We start from the raw sequence: 20,673 nt of genomic DNA on the forward strand, positions 1-20,673 counted from the left end.
TTTCACAATATATATATATATATATATATATATATATATATATAAATGACCTAGTAGATAGTGTCGGAAGTTCCATGCGGCTTTTCGCGGATGATGCTGTAGTATACAGAGAAGTTGCAGCATTAGAAAATTGTAGCGAAATGCAGGAAGATCTGCAGCGGATAGGCACTTGGTGCAGGGAGTGGCAACTGACCCTTAACATAGACAAATGTAATGTATTGCGAATACATAGAAAGAAGGATCCTTTATTGTATGATTATATGATAGCGGAACAAACACTGGTAGCAGTTACTTCTGTAAAATATCTGGGAGTATGCGTGCGGAACGATTTGAAGTGGAATGATCATATAAAATTAATTGTTGGCAAGGCGGGTACCAGGTTGAGATTCATTGGGAGAGTGCTTAGAAAATGTAGTCCAACAACAAAGGAGGTGGCTTACAAAACACTCGTTCGACCTATACTTGAGTATTGCTCATCAGTGTGGGATCCGTACCAGATCGGGTTGACGGAGGAGATAGAGAAGATCCAAAGAAGAGCGGCGCGTTTCGTTACAGGGTTATTTGGTAACCGTGATAGCGTTACGGAGATGTTTAATAAACTCAAGTGGCAGACTCTGCAAGAGAGGCGCTCTGCATCGCGGTGTAGCTTGCTCGCCAGGTTTCGAGAGGGTGCGTTTCTGGATGAGGTATCGAGTATATTGCTTCCCCCTACTTATACCTCCCGAGGAGATCACGAATGTAAAATTAGAGAGATTAGAGCGCGCACGGAGGCTTTCAGACAGTCGTTCTTCCCGCGAACCATACGCGACTGGAACAGGAAAGGGAGGTAATGACAGTGGCACATAAAGTGCCATCCGCCACACACCGTTGGGTGGCTTGCGGAGTATGAATGTAGATGTAGATGTAGAATTGTACTAAATGGAAATTATAATGATAAAGTGAAATCTTTTTTTCCGAACACCGTATTGTAGTTCAATAATCCAGTTAATCTCGTCAATAATTGAAATTAGCAAGAAAATTGAACCAGTATTAAATTATTTTAACCGCATGTATTGTCTGTTAACAAGTGCTGGGCTGATTAACAAAATCTCGATAGCACAACGAAAAACCAGTCAAAGTTGCGAATTGCACTTTTTATTTACTCGATGACTACTTTCAAGCTGGGGCCCGTTTTCAAATCATCGTAAGAGATAGCCAAAATTGGGAAATAACAACGTTCAATATATATTTTTGACATGGGTTTTGCATTTTTGCAAATACCATTTCGACTATCTCTTACAATGATTTGAAGATGGGTACTGCCCTGAAACTAGTCACTGAGTAAATAAAAAGTGAAATTTGCAACTTTGGCTGGTCTTTCGTTGTACTGATTAACGAAAGTCGCTGTCCTGCAATTATTCCAGCATTTCTATAGCTCGTAAAATCTCGATAGTTATATATCCCAATTTAATAAAAATGACTTTCACATTGTTTGGAAAAGCAGACCTCGAGTGCAGTGAGCTGGTGCCTCTGTAGTCTTCACAAAATCGGGCGTATCCAAAATTTCAAGACTGTTAGTTCACGTGAGGACAGAAAACAAGTGGTAGTAAAACGCCTTTCAATTTTAGTAGCTATTCACGACTTTTGTTCCTAAATTATGTGATACCTTCACTTAGATTTACGGAAGGTGTGTGTGTGTGTGTGTGTGTGTGTGTGTGTGTGTGTGTGTGTGTGTGTGTGTGTGTGTGTATTCACGCTTACTGTTGTTTTGCAGTTCCAACACGTCTATTGCGGGCGCGGCCAGGTCCAGCCTGCTGGAGGCAGAGCTGGAGTCTGCGCGTCGCTCCTTCATGAAGCACACGGCGTTATCTGGGAGTGGCCTCACCCCTCTGGACAGGGAGCGGCTGGCCGCGCTGCCAGACCTTGCTGATCAGCTCAAGGCCAGGCAGGCAGGTGCGTCACTACGTCTACAGATCACCGTGCACTGCATCGCGGTCGGTGCCAAATCTCTATACGAGACATATGCTGATCAGCCAGAACATTACGACCACCTACCCCAGTAGCTGGTATGTCCACCTTTGGCACAGATAAGTGGTGACACGTCGTGACATGGAAGGAGTGATGCCTCTGTAGGCCGCTGGATGGAGTTGGCACCACATCTGCACACACAAGTCACCTAATCTCCGTAAATTTCAGGGATGAACGATGAGCTCTGCCGCCATGTTCAGTCACATCCCAAACGTGTTCGATCAGGTTCAGATCTGGCGAGATGAGGAACTTGTCACTGTATTCCTCAGACTACTTCATCACACACCTGACCTTCAGACATTGCGTATTATCTTTTTGAAAAATGCCACTACCATCAGGAAACATGATAATCGTAAAGGAGTGTATGTGGTCTGCAGCCAGTGTACGATATACTCCCTGGCTGTCATGGTGCCATGTACGAGCTCCACTGGATCCACGGATGCCCACGTGAATGTTCCCCAGAACATAATGGAGTCATTGTCAGCTTGTCTCTGTCAAGCAGCAGGGATGTCAAGGAGCTGTTCCCCTGGAAGACGGCCGGCCGGAGTGGACGAGCGGTTCTAGGCGCTACAGTCTGGAACCGCGTGACCGCTACGGTCGCAGGTTCGAATCCTGACTCGGGCATGGGTGTGTGTGATGTCCTTAGGTTGGTTAGGTTTAAGTAGTTCTAAGTTCTAGGGGACTGATGACCTCAGATGTTAAGTCCCATAATGCTCAGAGCCATTTGAACCAACCCTGGAAGACGACGGATACTCGCCCTCCCATTGGCATGATGAAAGTATAGGGATTCATCAGACCATGCAAAGCTTTGCCACGGCGCCAACGTCCAGTGCAATGGTAACGTGCCCATTTCAGTCGTAGTTACTGATGTCACGGAGTTAACATTGGCACATGCATGGCTCGTCTGATGCGGAAATCCATCATTGGGAGTGTTCTGTGCACTGTGCACTTACAGGGTGTTTCAATAATGACCGGTATATTTGAAACGGCAATAAAAACTAAACGAGCAGCGATAGAAATACACCGTTTGTTGCAATATGCTTGGGACAACAGTACATTTTCAGGCGGACAAACTTTCGAAATTACAGTAGTTACAATTTTCAACAACAGATGGCGCTGCAAGTGATGTGAAAGATATAGAAGACAACGCAGTCTGTGGGTGCGCCATTCTGTACGTCGTCTTTCTGCTGTAAGCGTGTGCTGTTCACAACGTGCAAGTGTGCTGTAGACAACATGGTTTATTCCTTAGAACAGAGGATTTTTCTGGTGTTGGAATTCCACCTCCTAGAACACAGTGTTGTTGCAACAAGACGAAGTTTTCAACGGAGGTTTAATGTAACCAAAGGGCCGAAAAGCGATACAAGAAAGGATCTGTTTGAAAAATTTCAACGGACTGGGTACGTGACGGATGAACGTGCTGGAAAGGTAGGGCGACCGCGTACGGCAACCACAGAGGGCAACGCGCAGCTAGTGCAGCAGGTGATCCAACAGCGGCCTCGGGTTTCCGTTCGCCGTGTTGCAGCTGCGGTCCAAATGACGCCAACGTTCACGTATCGTCTCATGCGCCAGAGTTTACACCTCTATCCATACAAAATTCAAATGCGGCAACCCCTCAGCGCCGCTACCATTGCTGCACGAGAGACATTCGCTAACGATATAGTGCACAGGATTGATGACGGCGATATGCATGTGGGCAGCATTTGGTTTACTGACGAAGCTTATTTTTACCTGGACGGCTTCGTCAATAAACAGAACTGGCGCATATGGGGAACCGAAAAGCCCCATGTTGCAGTCCCATCCTCCCTGCATCCTCAAAAAGTACTGGTCTGGGCCGCCATTTCTTCCAAAGGAATCATTGGCCCATTTTTCAGATCCGAAACGATTACTGCATCACGCTATCTGGACATTCTTCGTGAATTTGTGGCGGTACAAACTGCCTTAGACGACACTGCGAACACCTCATGGTTTATGCAAGATGGTGCCCGGCCACATCGCACGGCCGACGTCTTTAATTTCCTGAATGAATATTTAGATGATCGTGTGATTGCTTTGGGCTATCCGAAACATACAGGAGGCGGCGTGGATTGGCCTCCCTATTCGCCAGACATGAACCCCTGTGACTTCTTTCTGTGGGGACACTTGAAAGACCAGGTGTACCGCCAGAATCCAGGAACAATTGAACAGCTGAAGCAGTACATCTCATCTGCATGTGAAGCCATTCCGCCAGACACGTTGTCAAAGGTTTCGGGTAATTTCATTCAGAGACTACGCCATATTATTGCTACGCATGGTGGATATGTGGAAAATATCGTACTATAGAGTTTCCCAGACCGCAGCGCCATCTGTTGTTGAAAATTGTAACTACTGTAATTTCGAAAGTTTGTCTGCCTGAAAATGTACTGTTGTCCCAAGCATATTGCAACAAACGATGTATTTCTATCGCTGCTCGTTTAGTTTTTATTGCCGTTTCAAATATACCGGTCATTTTTGAAACACCCTGTACTTGTATTCTGTGCAGCATTTAAGTATGATGTTAGTTCGCCCACAGTTCGCCGCCTTCCTGTTTTACCAGTCTGCCCAGCCTATTACATCCGACCTGTGTAACGAGTGGCTGCCGCCGAACCCCACGACATTTGAACGCGGTTTCACTTAGGTTTCGCCACGTATCGAAGACACCACAGCTCTCCCCGAACACCCGACAAGTCGTGCGGCTTCCGAAATGCTCGTGCCGAGGCTCCGGGCCACCAGAATCTGCCCTTGGTCAAATTCAGATAAATCGCGAGTCTTCCTTATTCTACACACGGATAGCACGCTCACTGATACTGCATAACCTGTGCGTGTCATTCCTTGCCAAGTGACGATCCTTTCGCTTGGGGGGGATTATGTCGATAGTAGACCGGTGGTCATAATGTCCTGACTGACAGTTGTATCTTGCATGTAAAAGGAAATGTCCTGACTGAATCGTCATTGCCCAGCAACAAACCGCTAAGGACATAAACTTGAAATTTGGAGTGTGTGTTGATCTTATAGTATAGGCATCGTTTAAGAAGGGATTTTTCGAAATTCCCCCAAAAGACTTGAAACAAAGATGAAATGTTTTTTGAAAATATGTTGCTATTAGGGCAATCTTGAAGCTACAACGGAGGATCGGAAAGTAACATAATTTTTTTTCATTTTGTATTGCAGCTGGAGTACTGAAATATTCACGACGATATAGTTTGAAGTTTGTGTTGCAGAGGGTATTTTGTTTTCAGGTTCATCTCTAGCGAGAGAAGCCTGAACTACGAAACAAACATGGTGCGCATGTTCGTCATTAACACGTGAAGAGCAGTGAAGTTTAGTTCGATATCTCTGGGTGAAAGGGCATAAACAGAGTGAAATTCACAGGGAGATGTGTGCCATATATGGGGACGACTGTATGGACCATGGCAATGACTCGAAGTGGTGTGCGTTCTTCCAAGAAGGTCGTGTGAACCTCACTGATCCGCCACTCTCTGGGCAGCCGGTAACACCTACAGCCCTCAGAATGTCAGAGCCATTGAAGTAGCAATTTTGAACGACTGGCCTTTGCATCTTTGACACTTATCGCAGCAATTCAAAATTTCCTATGGCGCGGTGTAGCTGACACTAGCACGTGTAGCTGACACTAGCACGTGTAGCTGACACTAGCACGTGTAGCTGACACTAGCACGTGTAGCTGACACTAGCACGTGTAGCTGACACTAGCACGTGTAGCTGACACTAGCACGTGTAGCTGACACTAGCACGTGTAGCTGACACTAGCACGTGTAGCTGACACTAGCACGTGTAGCTGACACTAGCACGTGTAGCTGACACTAGCACGTGTAGCTGACACTAGCACGTGTAGCTGACACTAGCACGTGTAGCTGACACTAGCACGTGTAGCTGACACTAGCACGTGTAGCTGACACTAGCACGTGTAGCTGACACTAGCACGTGTAGCTGACACTAGCACGTGTAGCTGACACTAGCACGTGTAGCTGACACTAGCACGTGTAGCTGACACTAGCACGTGTAGCTGACACTAGCACGTGTAGCTGACACTAGCACGTGTAGCTGACACTAGCACGTGTAGCTGACACTAGCACGTGTAGCTGACACTAGCACGTGTAGCTGACACTAGCACGTGTAGCTGACACTAGCACGTGTAGCTGACACTAGCACGTGTAGCTGACACTAGCACGTGTAGCTGACACTAGCACGTGTAGCTGACACTAGCACGTGTAGCTGACACTAGCACGTGTAGCTGACACTAGCACGTGTAGCTGACACTAGCACGTGTAGCTGACACTAGCACGTGTAGCTGACACTAGCACGTGTAGCTGACACTAGCACGTGTAGCTGACACTAGCACGTGTAGCTGACACTAGCACGTGTAGCTGACACTAGCACGTGTAGCTGACACTAGCACGTGTAGCTGACACTAGCACGTGTAGCTGACACTAGCACGTGTAGCTGACACTAGCACGTGTAGCTGACACTAGCACGTGTAGCTGACACTAGCACGTGTAGCTGACACTAGCACGTGTAGCTGACACTAGCACGTGTAGCTGACACTAGCACGTGTAGCTGACACTAGCACGTGTAGCTGACACTAGCACGTGTAGCTGACACTAGCACGTGTAGCTGACACTAGCACGTGTAGCTGACACTAGCACGTGTAGCTGACACTAGCACGTGTAGCTGACACTAGCACGTGTAGCTGACACTAGCACGTGTAGCTGACACTAGCACGTGTAGCTGACACTAGCACGTGTAGCTGACACTAGCACGTGTAGCTGACACTAGCACGTGTAGCTGACACTAGCACGTGTAGCTGACACTAGCACGTGTAGCTGACACTAGCACGTGTAGCTGACACTAGCACGTGTAGCTGACACTAGCACGTGTAGCTGACACTAGCACGTGTAGCTGACACTAGCACGTGTAGCTGACACTAGCACGTGTAGCTGACACTAGCACGTGTAGCTGACACTAGCACGTGTAGCTGACACTAGCACGTGTAGCTGACACTAGCACGTGTAGCTGACACTAGCACGTGTAGCTGACACTAGCACGTGTAGCTGACACTAGCACGTGTAGCTGACACTAGCACGTGTAGCTGACACTTTCTCATCAAAGAGAACGTAGCGGCATTCAATGTGTGATTCCTAAGCGTCGTTACCATGAGCAGTTTCTCGTGTTTCAGTCGGTATTAGGAATTTTCGAGTCAACTCAAATTTTTGTCAGCATAACGCTTTCCACGTGTCGCCGTACTCGGAGAGAAAATGGGTTTTCTTCTTGTTACAAACATTATAGAAAATATCGAATTTTACATACCCATTCCATAAAATAGTCCCAAATTAGTATAGTGTACTATTCAGTTGAATGACGTACATGAACACGAGAATAATACCTATACTCCAGTAGGACTAAGTGACACTGACGTATGGCGGCAGGAGACAGTGCGGAGTGGACTGACAAACCATACCAGGCCAATTCGGTAAGGAAGATACGAGCAACAAATGCTCTCAGATCTGACAGTGTAAGTCGGATAGCCTGTTCTTTAATATCGTCAATCACGGTTGTCACGTTAGACATTGCATGAATTGCCCCTTCACGTCTGACGTGGCAACCCACGACACAGTGTGTGTGTCTCCTATCTCCATGCAGCACTGCTGGAGTACTGGTCATTCTTCTCTTGCTGTCCCTCTTACTATATATCATTAAACAGAATAGCAAAGTAGATTAATTTTGGACATAAACAAAACTACATAAGAATTTTTGTGCGTAATGCGAAACAATTCGGTATATCCCACCAATGCAGGGCTTCTCATGAAATGTGAAGAGCAGAATTGGTTTCAGCGCACTGCATCTACACAAAGCAAAAACGAAATTCCAAATATCTGCCAAACCGCCAGAGAAATTCTGCCAGATGACACATACATTATGAAATTTTTGTTCAGTAGTATAAATCTGAGCCAAATCTCTTATACTCAACTTGGTACGTTTTTACTCATATTACAAATTTTTGCACATTTGTTCAAAAAGTAGTACTTTACAGCAACAGGGCAAAGTTAATGTGAGAACAAATGGCCTACTGTTCTCCGTTTCAGCAAAGTCAAAGGTCAAGGGCAGGGGTCAATCTCCTGAGACAGTTGTCCCCGTTATCTTCAAGGCCACAGGTTAAATTCCTGAGACGGTTGTCCTACTTCAAAGTCATAGGTCAACGGTCAAAGTTCTCCTGGAACAAGGAGTTAATTATTCTCTAAATGTCAGCAACTGGGTCTTATGCCTTCAATTATATTGTGCAATTAGTCTAATTAATGATGTTACTTGTATCACCATTACTAATTACCTGTCATTTATCACCATTATTTAATAGCCAATAATAGTATAATGATTTATCACCCCAAAATAATGACATTCCTCCACCGACCCAACCATCAGACTGACTTGTCACTTGCGTTCTGTTCAGCATAGTGGGAGGTTCATGCCTAACCATCAGACGGGCAGGCAGATCCCTCACTCGTTTTCTGCCTGTCTGCACACCTGACATGTAATTCCGTTTCTTTTTGCAATTTTCAGCAGAGTATTGCGCCTAACGACATATCTGCAACTATGTTCTTCCATCACTATCTGCAGTTTTGGGGGCTATTTCTTACAATTTTTCCGATTTCCAAAGAATACCCACTTTAGAGATGACACGCAACTTTAAATTAAAATTATTGCATAATAGAAAAATCTAGGCTGCATACAATGTTATTTTAAAAAGGATGACCGATGTTGATTAGTGTTTAATCATCTTCAGACCATCACTCGGTAAAGGGAGTAGCATTAAATTTATTAGAAGATACACAAAAATAGACATAACAATAAAATGATGTAACTACAAGATAAGTAGTGTGCATGGAGCATGAATTGTGCTACGATCACTTGAACAACAGCTGCATGACATGTGGCTGCTGTCATATAAATAGTGAGAGCTCCTCCCACTGTCTCCAGCTTTACTTTAACAATAGCCAATAGCTGTGAAATAAGAATAAAATCAGTATAATTAAAATTTTGGAATGGAAATATTTAGATTATGATCATTGACATATAAAATAGATTATAACAAAATTTAATACAGCGACATGTACAAGAAGAATAATAAAGAAATAACCATTAATATTAGAATTAGACGACAAATGACACAATACTCCTGCTGTAGAATCTACTTCCAACAACTTTAAAATCCTCCACAATGCACCCAAAGGCCTAAAGTCATGAATACCTTATAAAAATTAGAAATTCATGTTCACCATAAAAACCATTGCTTGCTTAACGAACAGTTGGATTTCAGAGATTTTTTCGATGTCTTTGGTGATTTGCTCTGAAACTGCTTGCTCTTCCATTTTCATTATTTTGAGGGTTTTCCTTACGAGCATTTTGTCACATTAGAATAAAAGTTCTTTCCATACGATATTGCTAATTTTGCCATAACCTTGCATTGTTAGCTGCAACGGACAGAAGACGTGCTTTGTTGCTACTGTACATTTTAGCGATTTTGATAGAGACAAACTTACGCTACAGTGTTCTCCTTCGGCACGCAAATGTAAAAGAGTGCACGGAATCATCTAAGTAAAGAATTTGTACAATACACACGTTTATTTATATATAAAAGCCGACTTAGGTATTTTCCCTTGTGTGAGACCGTCGATTTAAAGTTCTAGATTCGCATAGGCCTATTTTACTATTTGCGTCATTTCTTTTGCTTAATATTTCGTTGATTGTGTCAATACCCGTTTGTAATGTGATATATTGTGGAATTTCGAACATTCCCGAGAGCCGCGATAAACTATTACTGTTATCGTCAATTTTAGGCTTCAACTTAATGGCGCTCATTTAAAATTTTTGATGATAGTAGGCCTATCCTCTTTCAAAACAATCTTTTTCTAATTTCATTTGTACAATTATGTAAGAAATAGATTAGTTTCAGAATTCTCGGACCCCTGCAAAACTGTATTCTCGTAAGTTAGTAGTGTGAGTGTTTTGGATACGTAAATTAATTCGTAGCAAGTTAGTGTTTGTGGTTCAGAGTATACATTACTCCTAAATTTCATTGTATATCATCGATCATACATGTGCAGTTTTTTGAAAATTTTCGAAAGCGAGTGGGCCCCTACTGCCCTTTGCATAATCTAAGAGTAATTTGTAACAAATTAGCATTTGTGATTTATTTACTGTTGCAGATTTTCTAACTAACCTAGTTTTCCCTTAAAGAGTAGTAGTCCTATATACTACCCGCAGTTGTCATAAATTAATTTGTTTTCTAGTTTGCTAACAACTATAGTTGACATCAAAACATTTTAGGAAACTAGTAATTTTTACCACAGGTTTTTGTGTTACCTTAATAGAACCTCGTTTTGTGTGTCTGCTTCAGGTCCTATAGGGAATTACACTTCTTAGCTCAACAGATTAAAAGATAAAAATGGTTTAAATGGCTCTGAGCACTATGTGACTTAACTTCTGAGGTCATCAGTCGCCTGGAACTTACAACTAATTAAAACTAACTAACCTACGGACATCACACACATCCATGCCCGAGGCAGGATTCGAACCTGCGACCGTAGCCGTCGCTTGGTTCCAGACTGTAGCGCCTAGAACCCCACGGCCACTCCGCTCGGCATTAAAAGATAATCAGTAGGTTAAATTAAAAGTTACTTTTCACTGTCTTGTAATATAGTGCACCAGACAAAATGCAGCCCATTGTGATTACTGTTCTCAAAGATGGAAGAGGTTGTTGACGTTAGTAAGCAGTACTGTCGAACGGTTGGCAGCTGCTGTGAGTTGATGTGCTGGAAGAGCTCCCGAGAGTTATGTATCTGTGATACCTTTACCAGAGGTACCTCAAGGACTATCCTCTCCTGCGCATCCTGTCTCCCCTGCAGCAACTGCAGAACCTGTCATTACCCACCCACTTGTCTGTGTGTGGTGTTTCACTGATAGATCTAGGCATCCTCTACAGGATGGACAGTGACCAGGGAAGACAGAGAATGTTGTACTGATCCCCCTAACCAATAAGTTTGATGTGCTGTCTCTCTCTGAAACTGAGGCAGCGGGACTCTCTTCACCTGTTTCGCGGAAACCTGTTTTGCCCGGTGTCAGTAGTAGGCAAACACAAAAGGGTGGGGCTGCATTAATCGTCGGCAATTCACAAATACGGCGAATGGTGGTACCCCTTAAGGAAATGGTAGCAACAGGCAGGAAAGGACGCCAGGTGCACTCAGTGCGTATGCCTGGGGGTTTTATTCAACATGTTGAAGAGGCTATTCCGGCAGCCATTGAGGGAACAGGGTGCAACCAGCTGCAGATAGTGGCGCACGTTGGAACAAATGACGCCTGTCGTCCGGGCTCAAAGGTCATTCTTGGATCATTCCCGCGACTGACCGAGAAGGTTGAGAAGACCAGCCTTTCAACGAAGCTCACAATTTGCAGTATTGTCCCCAGAACTGATGGTGGCCTTTTGTTCAGTCCTTCCATTCGATTCATACCTCATGGCCTTGCGCCATAGGGTTGAGAACTGTAGGGTCTCCCTAAATGGCTCTGGTGTGCACTACACATCAGAGGCTGCTACTCAGCTAGCTGACCATGTGTGGGGTGCACCCAGTTTTTTTTTTAGTTAGGTGACTCTCCATCCAATCCAGATAGCTGTAGGAAACGCAGAAGTATCAATGTAAGGTCGAAATAAATGCCTCCCATAGGTAACAGTATTAAAATTGTAATGGTAAACTGCCAATGCAAAATGCGAGAGTTTGAAGCTCTAATGAAAAGCTCACATAATAATAGGTGCAGAAAGCTGGTTGAAACCTGAAACTGATAGCAGTGAGATTTTTGGGGAAAACTTAAGTGTATATCGAAAGCACAGGAAAATGGAGGTGGTGTAATTGTCGCAGTAGACAAACTCAAATCCACTGAGATAGAAATTGAAGCTGAATGTGGGGTTGTCGGAGCAAGACGCAGTATCAGGGGTGATCATAACATAAATAGATCCCTTAATTGCTTACCAAAGTAGTCCTCCAGATGTAACCGAAAACTATAGGGAAACTTTCAGTTCACTCGTACGTAAGTACCCCAATCATACTTTAATAATCGGTGGAGACTTCAATCAACCAACAATTAATTGGGAAAATTACAGTTGTGTTAGTGTTGGGCATAATAAGACTTCTTGCGAAACTTCACTAAATTCTTTGAAAACTACCTAGAACAGATAGTCAGGAACCCCATTAATGATGGAAGTGAATTGGATCTAATGGCAACAAATAGACCTGATCTTTTTGAGGATGTCCCCATCGAAAATAGTATCAGTGACCATGATGCGGTTGTGGCAACAATGATAACCAAAGTACAAAGGACAATTAAGACAAGCAGAAAGATAGATATGTTTAGTAAACTACATAAAAAATCAATAATGTCATATCTCAGTGAGGTGGTCAAAACTTTCAGCACAGGTCAAGAGCATACAGAGGAACTCTGACTCAAGTTTAAAAGAGTAGTTGACTACGCACTGGATAGGTATGTACCCAGTAGAACAGTTCATAATGGTAGAGAACCTCCATGGTATACAGCCACTGTAAAGAAACTTCTAAAGAAACAGACTACTGCATAATAGACGTAAAAAAAAGTGTAGAGTTATAGATAGAGATTCTGAATGAAATGCGTTTGTCTGTCAAGAGAGCAATACATGATGCCTCCAGTGATTACTGTAGCAGAATATTGTCAAATGACATTTCACAAAGTCCAAAGAAATTGTGATCATACGTAAAGGTTGTTAGCGGCACCAAATTTAGAGTCCAGTCCTTAGCGAATGAGACAAACTGAAATTGAGGGTAGCAAAGCAAAAGGTGAAATGCTTAATTCTGTTTTTAAATGTTCCATTACAAAGGAAAACCCAGGAGAATTGCAAGCGTCAGTCGTACTCAAAAACAACTGAAATCGTTAAAACTGAACCAAGCTCCAGGCCCAGATGGAATCTCTATCAGATTCTGTACTGAATTTGCAGCTGAGTTAGCCTCTCTTTTAACTATAATCTATCGTAGATTCCTCAAACAAAAGACTTTGCCCAGTTCTTGGAAAAAGCTCAGGTCACACCCGCCTACAAGAAGGGTAGTAGAAGTGATCCACAAAACTACCATCCAACGTCCTTGACATAGATTTGTTGTAGAATCTTAAGCCATATTATGAGTTCAAACATAATGAAGTATTTTGAACAGAATGACGTGCCAACCAGCATGGATTTCGAAAACACCGATCATGTGAAACCCAACTCGCACTTCTCTCACATGACGTGCTGAAAGCTTTGGATCAAGGCAACCAGGTAGATGCTGTGTTTCTTTCCGAAAAGCGTTTGACTCGGTACGTACCTACGCTTATTGTCAAAAGTACGATCGTATGGGGGTACCAAGTGATATTTGTGACTGTATTGAGAACTTTTTGGCTGGGAGGACACAGCATGTTACCCTGGATGGAGAGTCATCATCAGACGTAGACAGATGTAGAAGTAACTTAGGGTGTGCCCCAGTGAATATGTTGGGACCCTTGACGTTCATGTTGTATTAACGACCTTGCAAACAATATTAATAGTTAAATCAGGCTTTTTGCAGATGATGCAGTTATCTATAATGAACTATCTGAAAGACGCTGCACAAATATTGTCAGATCTTTATAAGATTTCAACGTGGTACAGAGTTTGGCAAATTGCTATAAATGTTCAGAAATGTAAAACTGTGCCCTTCACAAAACGAAAAAAGCGTATTATCCCATGACTGTAGTATCAATGAGTGACTGTTGGAATCGGTCAAGTCATACAAATACCTGGGTGTAACACGAGAGTCGTCCACAAAGTAAGTTCCGTTCCTATTTCTATCGGCGGCAGCGTTACGATCGCAATTCCGAGCATGCGCGGCAGTTACTCTGACTTGAGGAGAAAACATGTACGCCACTTTCAGATCGCTCCTGCCGACGCGTGCTTTGTAGTGCTTCTTTATAAATTCTGCCGTAATTGAAAATGCCGCCGTGTGTGAAACCAGATCTGGGATTCGCTTTTCTAAATGCAAAGACAGTTAAACCAAAGGAAACTCATCGGCAAATCTGCGAGGTTTACAGACAAAATGCTATGAGTGATTCAATGGTTAGGAGATGGGTCAGATCGTTCAATGAAGGACGTGATAAAGTGCACGATGAAGAACAAAGTGGACGCCCGTCTGTGGTTACTGATGAACTGGTTCACACAATTGAAAAGAACGTTAAGCACAACCGTAAGTTTGCACTTAGTGTCCTTGCTATGGAAGTTCCGCAAATCTCACGATCATTAATTCATGAAATTCTTACTAAACAGAAATTTCGAAAACTTTGCTCACGTTGGGTACCCATAATTCTTATTGAACAACACAAACAACGGGTGGGCAGTGCACTTCGGTTTTTGACACTCTACAATGAAGAAGGCGATGGTTTTCTTTCTCGGATAGTCACGGGGAATGAAATTTGGGTATGGTACGACACCCCTGAAACAAAACGGCAATCAATGGAATGGAGGCACATTTCATCCTCAACGAAGATTAAGGCGAAGCAAATCGTGACACCTCGAAAAGTCATATACACCATTTTTTGGGACAGAAAAGGCATTTCGGTGATTGATTTCTTACCACGAGGCCAAACAATCAATCAATGCACATGGTTACTGCAGGACTATTAAGAAATTGCGCAACGCGGTACAGAACAAGCGCCGAGTATTACTGTCAAAAGGTGTTTTATTCCACGATAATGCCCGACCTCACACGGCGAACGTGATCAAACGACTCTTATGGGAATTTCACTCGGACGCGTTTGATCATCCTCCTTACAGCTCGGACCTCGCTCCTAGCAACTTTTCTCTCTTCTTACACCTAAAATCTGTCCTTGTTGGTCAACACTTCAACGATGATGACGAGCTGAAAGAACATGTTACCACATGGTTGAATACACAGGCGGCAACCTTTTATGAAGAAGTCATACAAAAACGTGTGCCACTCTATGACAAGTGCCTACATAATTTCGGAAGCTAGGTAGAAAAGTAGTTTAATGGTTGTAGATTTTTGTACAATAAATATTTTTTCTGTATCTGTAAAAGTTTTATGTAACCAAACGAAACTTTGTGGACATACCTCGTAATATGTAGGGATATGAAATGGAATGATCATATAGGTTCAGTTGTTGGTAAAGCAGGTAGTACTCTTTTGTTTATAGATGGAATACTAGGGAAGTGCAATCAGTCTACAAAAGACTGCTTACAAATCACTCGCGCTACCTGTCCTAGAATATTGCTCAAGTATATGAGACCTGTACTACATAGGAGTAAAAGGGGATACTGAACGTGTACAAAGATGGGCAGCATGACTGATCACAGGTTTGTTTAATCTGTGGAAGATTGTCACAGAGATACTGAAGGAACTGAACTGGAAGACTCTTGAAGACAGACGTAGCTATCTCGAGAAAATCTATTAACATACATTCAAGAACTGTTTTTATATGATTACTCTAGGGATATACTGTAACTCCCTATGTATCACTCACATAGGGATTGTGATATGATTAGTATAATTTCTGCACACTCTGACGCATTCAATCAATCATTCTTCTCGCGCTCTATACGTGAATGGAACAGAAAGAAACCCTAATAAATATACGAAGGGACATACCCTCTGTCATGCGCCTCACGGTGGTTTGCAGAGTATAGACGTAGACCCATTCAATTGAATTTTTCACATAATGAAACTAATTATGTACCATACTGTTATTAGTTTTAATCATTAAGACTAATAATAATCTACTTCAAATGACACATTATTCCAAGTGAAAGTTTTAGCAACCGAACACTTCTCTTGTCAGGACACGTGGGTATTTTTTAAATCAACTAAGCTAGTAATTGATACAATGCTTGATCCATGCTATACTAATCTTTGAATGTTCGGTCATTGTATGTATTTGAAAGATGTAAGTAGTTGACAATATTGTTACTTACAATATTACATATCTGTTCAAAGTCAGTTTCAATTCTGATGATAGGAAAACTTCAACACCGGTATATACACCATTCGCTTGGTTATTGGTGGCATCCTTTCTCGAGCATGTCTTCAGTTTGCACATGCTTTGTGTACATCCCTACAGATGACACTTTACATCTAGGTGTCGCGACAGTACCTAATGCTTAGTGCGTAAGTACTTGCTCTTCCAAACAGCAGTCCATACAAGTAAACCAGTCGCGTCTTTGCCTGTGGTTACTCGTACTTCAGGTACTTGGGCTATGCACGGCTACATTTAAAAAGAATAATTCTGTGTAGTCATAGTCAAGCCACGCACGTCTTTCATGCCCTGCAGCTCATTCGATGCAAATAATAACCCGTAGCTGTGATCCTGCAGTCAAATAGCCTACGCACTGCCTAGAATCGGGAGTTATATATGTATGTATGTATGTATGTATGTATGTACAAAATAAAAGTTGGATGAATAACAAAAACAGTTCTATTCTAATGCCAGTAATTGATGACGACAAAAAATTATGCTGGATGATTTTTATTCAAGAAAAGACATTTCAAATAAACAGGAAATGGCTCTACGATATTGAACTGAAATAGACAGAAAATACCCTTAAGTCTATTTCATAATCACAGTACACGAAATATTCACCAGTTCAAAACCGTTCAGAGTTCAAATGTTGATTCACAACTGACACGCGAAATGCAAAGAATAGTAACTCATATTTTATTTATTCTCATTTCCGTAAATCAAGCGGAAATAGTTAGTCCTACCCTGGAGCACAGTCATACCTCTCGAATTACCAAGTCAAATCAGAAGTTAAAGTATGGAGCGGACGTTCACTGCCCAGAATCGCACTCTTTGCAATCAGACACCACTCGATATGATAGGCATGTCTTCCTCTTTCCAAAACTGCACATAAGCCGTCCAGAATCGTTCCCTTGAGCTCCTCACTCGTCAAGTCCCAGACTCCACTTGACTCCCATAGGGGCTCCGTTACTATCTGCTTTTCCATTTACTGAATGCCATCCCCACAGAAAATAAATTGTTCTTAAGCTCTGCAGACATGACTTGTGATCGCTTCCCAGACTAAGCTAATATATTAAAACGATATTTAACCCTTTGAAGACGGATTTTTTAAATTTTATATAGAAACTACTACTTTTGATCACATAGTGTTTTATTAGTCTTGATAATATTACGAATACATTTTTGTCAATTCTGAACTCACTTCCTGCAATTAGGCGCTGGGACGCTGGTGTCCCAGTAGTCTTATTGAGTGGGACACGGGTGTCCCACAAAGCTTACTGAGTGGGACAAACGTTGTCCCACCAGTACCCAACAGCAATAGCGGTCACTAAAATATATATAGAAAACAAGATGTGTACAATCAGTTTTTTTATTACACTAACAATTTGTATAACACATTCACTATCAAAGAATTACACATGTATGCTTTATTATAATTACATATGATATGTTGCAAAACACTTTTTGCAGAATGGATGCTGGCACATTTTGCAGATAGTTTTTGTTCTTGTTTCCTTGTTGCTGGAACACAAAACACACCTCCTTCTTGTAGGTCCTTATTCAGGGAGGTGCATTCTGCATAACTCTTGCTCTCTTAGAAGGGCGCCCAATTTAGGATTTCCGCTGTACCTTGGCAGTCTTTGGTCCCTTGGCAATCATCTGCTCTGCTAGGTTGACTAGAAAATATTTTGGTGACACTGTCTTGTGTTGAATTTCCTTTTGTAAAATCCAGGCATTTACAACACTAGCACTAGTTAGCAACAGTTTGTAGAACACTTTCTTCCACCATTTATCAGATTTTCTGTCTAAATCATACAGTGTACTCATCTGATCAGCCAAGTCCACGCCACCCATATAGTCGTTATAAGTTTTCAGTGCCACTGGACATTGTAGAACCAATTTAGATCCATCTTTTGCTTTTCTGTTCACTGTACATAAATAATTAGAATGACAGTTACTGACCAACATTACTTCTTTGGTGTCCTGCCATTTACACCACAACTTACCAGGCGAATTGCAAAGGAACTCACATTCCCCTCCCCACCCCCAGCAAGTTTCTCAGTTGGCTGTGGCACATTTTTGCTGTTAGCCACACATGTACCAACAGCTGCAAACGTTAAGGTATCCATCAAACGAACGGGGTACCAACAGCTGCAAACGTTAAGGTATCCATCAAACGAACGGATGTAAAAAATCTATCAAATGACAACATTACATTAGTGTCTCTAATTGTTTTTGAGAGCTGCAGAACTACATGCTCACCCAATGTGCCATCCAGATTATTTGCATCCTTTCCCCAATATATGTTGAAGTCATATGTGTAGCCTGTTACAGAGTCATTACTCATCCATATCTTTATCCCACGCTTCACTGGCTTCATAGGAAGGTATTGTTTCAAGGCTGACCTTCCTTTGAACTTCACCATAGACTTGTCAATCCTTTGTGCTGTACTTTCCGACCGCGCTTTCTGGAACGTGTTTTTCAGACAAGCGACTATTGGCTCTAGGCAGTAAAGCTTACCAGCTGTGTCTGGTTTCTCAGGGAAATTGAAGTACAGTTTAGAAAGTAACACTTTGCACCTATCTCTGGAAATTGCTCTTTTTATAGCAACATTTCCCATTGAAGTATTGTGTGACCAATAGTCCTAAAATGAGGGCACTCTATTGTAACACATTACAAGCCTAACACCAAGAACCAACCTAATTTCTCCAGGATCTGTGCTCTGAACTGTGGTTTTCTTTATCATTTATCTCTGATTCGTACACTGAGAGATAAATATAAAAAGACTGGAAGGAAATATTTTCTCAAAATCGTCTAGTTCTGAAGCACTCCTATCTAATTTTGCTAATACAACTGAAATTACGATGTTTCCCCCCTCTTCCCCCGTCTTCCCCCGTCTTCCCCCGTCTTCCCCCGTCTTCCCCCGTCTTCCCCCGTCTTCCCCCGTCTTCCCCGTCTTCCCCCGTCTTCCCCCGTCTTCCCCCGTCTTCCCCCGTCTTCCCCCGTCTTCCCCCGTCTTCCCCCGTCTTCCCCCGTCTTCCCCCGTCTTCCCCCGTCTTCCCCCGTCTTCCCCCGTCTTCCCCCGTCTTCCCCCCTCTTCCCCCCTCTTCCCCCCTCTTCCCCCCTCTTCCCCCCTCTTCCCCCCTCTTCCCCCCTCTTCCCCCCTCTTCCCCCCTCTTCCCCCCTCTTCCCCCCTCTTCCCCCCTCTTCCCCCCTCTTCCCCCCCTTCCCCCCCTTCCCCCCCTTCCCCCCCTTCCCCCCCTTCCCCCCCCTTCCCACCCCTTCCCCCCCCTTCCCACCCCTTCCCCCCCCTTCCCCCCCCTTCCCCCCCTTCCCCCCCTTCCCCCCCTCCCCCCCTTCCCCCCCTTCCCCCCCCTTCCCCCCCTTCCCCCCCTTCCCCCCCTTCCCCCCCTTCCCCCCCTTCCCCCCCTTCCCCCCCTTCCCCCCCTTCCCCCCCTTCCCCCCCTTCCCCCCTCTTCCCCCCTCTTCCCCCCTCTTCCCCCCTCTTCCCCCCTCTTCCCCCCTCTTCCCCCCTCTTCCCCCCTCTTCCCCCCTCTTCCCCCCTCTTCCCCCCTCTTCCCCCCTCTTCCCCCCTCTTCCCCCCTCTTCCCCCCTCTTCCCCCCTCTTCCCCCCTCTTCCCCCCTCTTCCCCCCTCTTCCCCCCTCTTCCCCCTCTTCCCCCCTCTTCCCCCCTCTTCCCCCCTCTTCCCCCTCTTCCCCCCTCTTCCCCCTCTTCCCCCCTCTTCCCCCCTCTTCCCCCCTCTTCCCCCCTCTTCCCCCCTCTTCCCCCCTCTTCCCCCCTCTTCCCCCCTCTTCCCCCCTCTTCCCCCCTCTTCCCCCCTCTTCCCCCCTCTTCCCCCCTCTTCCCCCCTCTTCCCCCCTCTTCCCCCCTCTTCCCCCCTCTTCACCCCTCTTCACCCCTCTTCACCCCTCTTCACCCCTCTTCACCCCTCTTCACCCCTCTTCACCCCTCTTCACCCCTCTTCACCCCTCTTCACCCCTCTTCACCCCTCTTCACCCTCCTGCCCTGCTGTGAAACACACTGCAACTACCTAAGCTGGTCATTTCTTGGCTGTGATCTTCCACAAGCTCATTGTTATTCACTACTAGTCCCATGCTCGTGGCCAAAGACATAATCTCGTTGACTGCAGGCTCCACAGGTACTGACTCAAATGCCTCAGTCACATTCGAAAACGCACTCCTGCCAAAGCTGCTTCCAAGCGGAAGTGAGGGTTCTCTTGGTAACCCCTTCCTACGGCTTTTCGATCATCTTGACGCAGGCAACAATGTTGAAGTGATATTTCCAAAACTCCCTCTGAGAGAGAGATTGAGAGCTTGAATAAACTCAAAGCAATGCTCGAAGAGTGCTTTAGTGTAGAGTTTCTTAAAATTAGAAATAATCTGCTGGTCCACAGGCTACAGTAACGCAGTTGGGAGACCTAAATGGGATCTTGATGAATTGAAATTCTTCAAGGTTGTGGTCTTATCGGCCTGGATAATGGGCAGGAGCGTTGTCAATAACAAACGAGAGATGGAGTGGCAGATTCATTTCAAGCAAATATACTTTCACCGAAGGACCAA

The 20,673-nt window shown here is 44.1% G+C and overlaps 1 protein-coding gene across 1 annotated transcript in view; it reads left to right on the forward strand.

Moving 5' to 3' along the window:
• LOC126234602 (uncharacterized) overlaps positions 1 to 20,673 on the forward strand; it is a 254,873-nt gene that overhangs the window by 135,417 nt on the left and 98,783 nt on the right. Inside the window, exon 6 of the mRNA XM_049943322.1 lies at positions 1,754 to 1,932. Within this exon, the coding sequence (XP_049799279.1) occupies positions 1,754 to 1,932 (179 nt within the window). The remainder of the gene's footprint in view (positions 1 to 1,753; positions 1,933 to 20,673) is intronic.

Source organism: Schistocerca nitens, chromosome 2 (genome assembly GCF_023898315.1).
Source record: "Schistocerca nitens isolate TAMUIC-IGC-003100 chromosome 2, iqSchNite1.1, whole genome shotgun sequence".
In the NCBI taxonomy this organism is placed as follows: Eukaryota; Metazoa; Arthropoda; class Insecta; order Orthoptera; family Acrididae; genus Schistocerca; species Schistocerca nitens.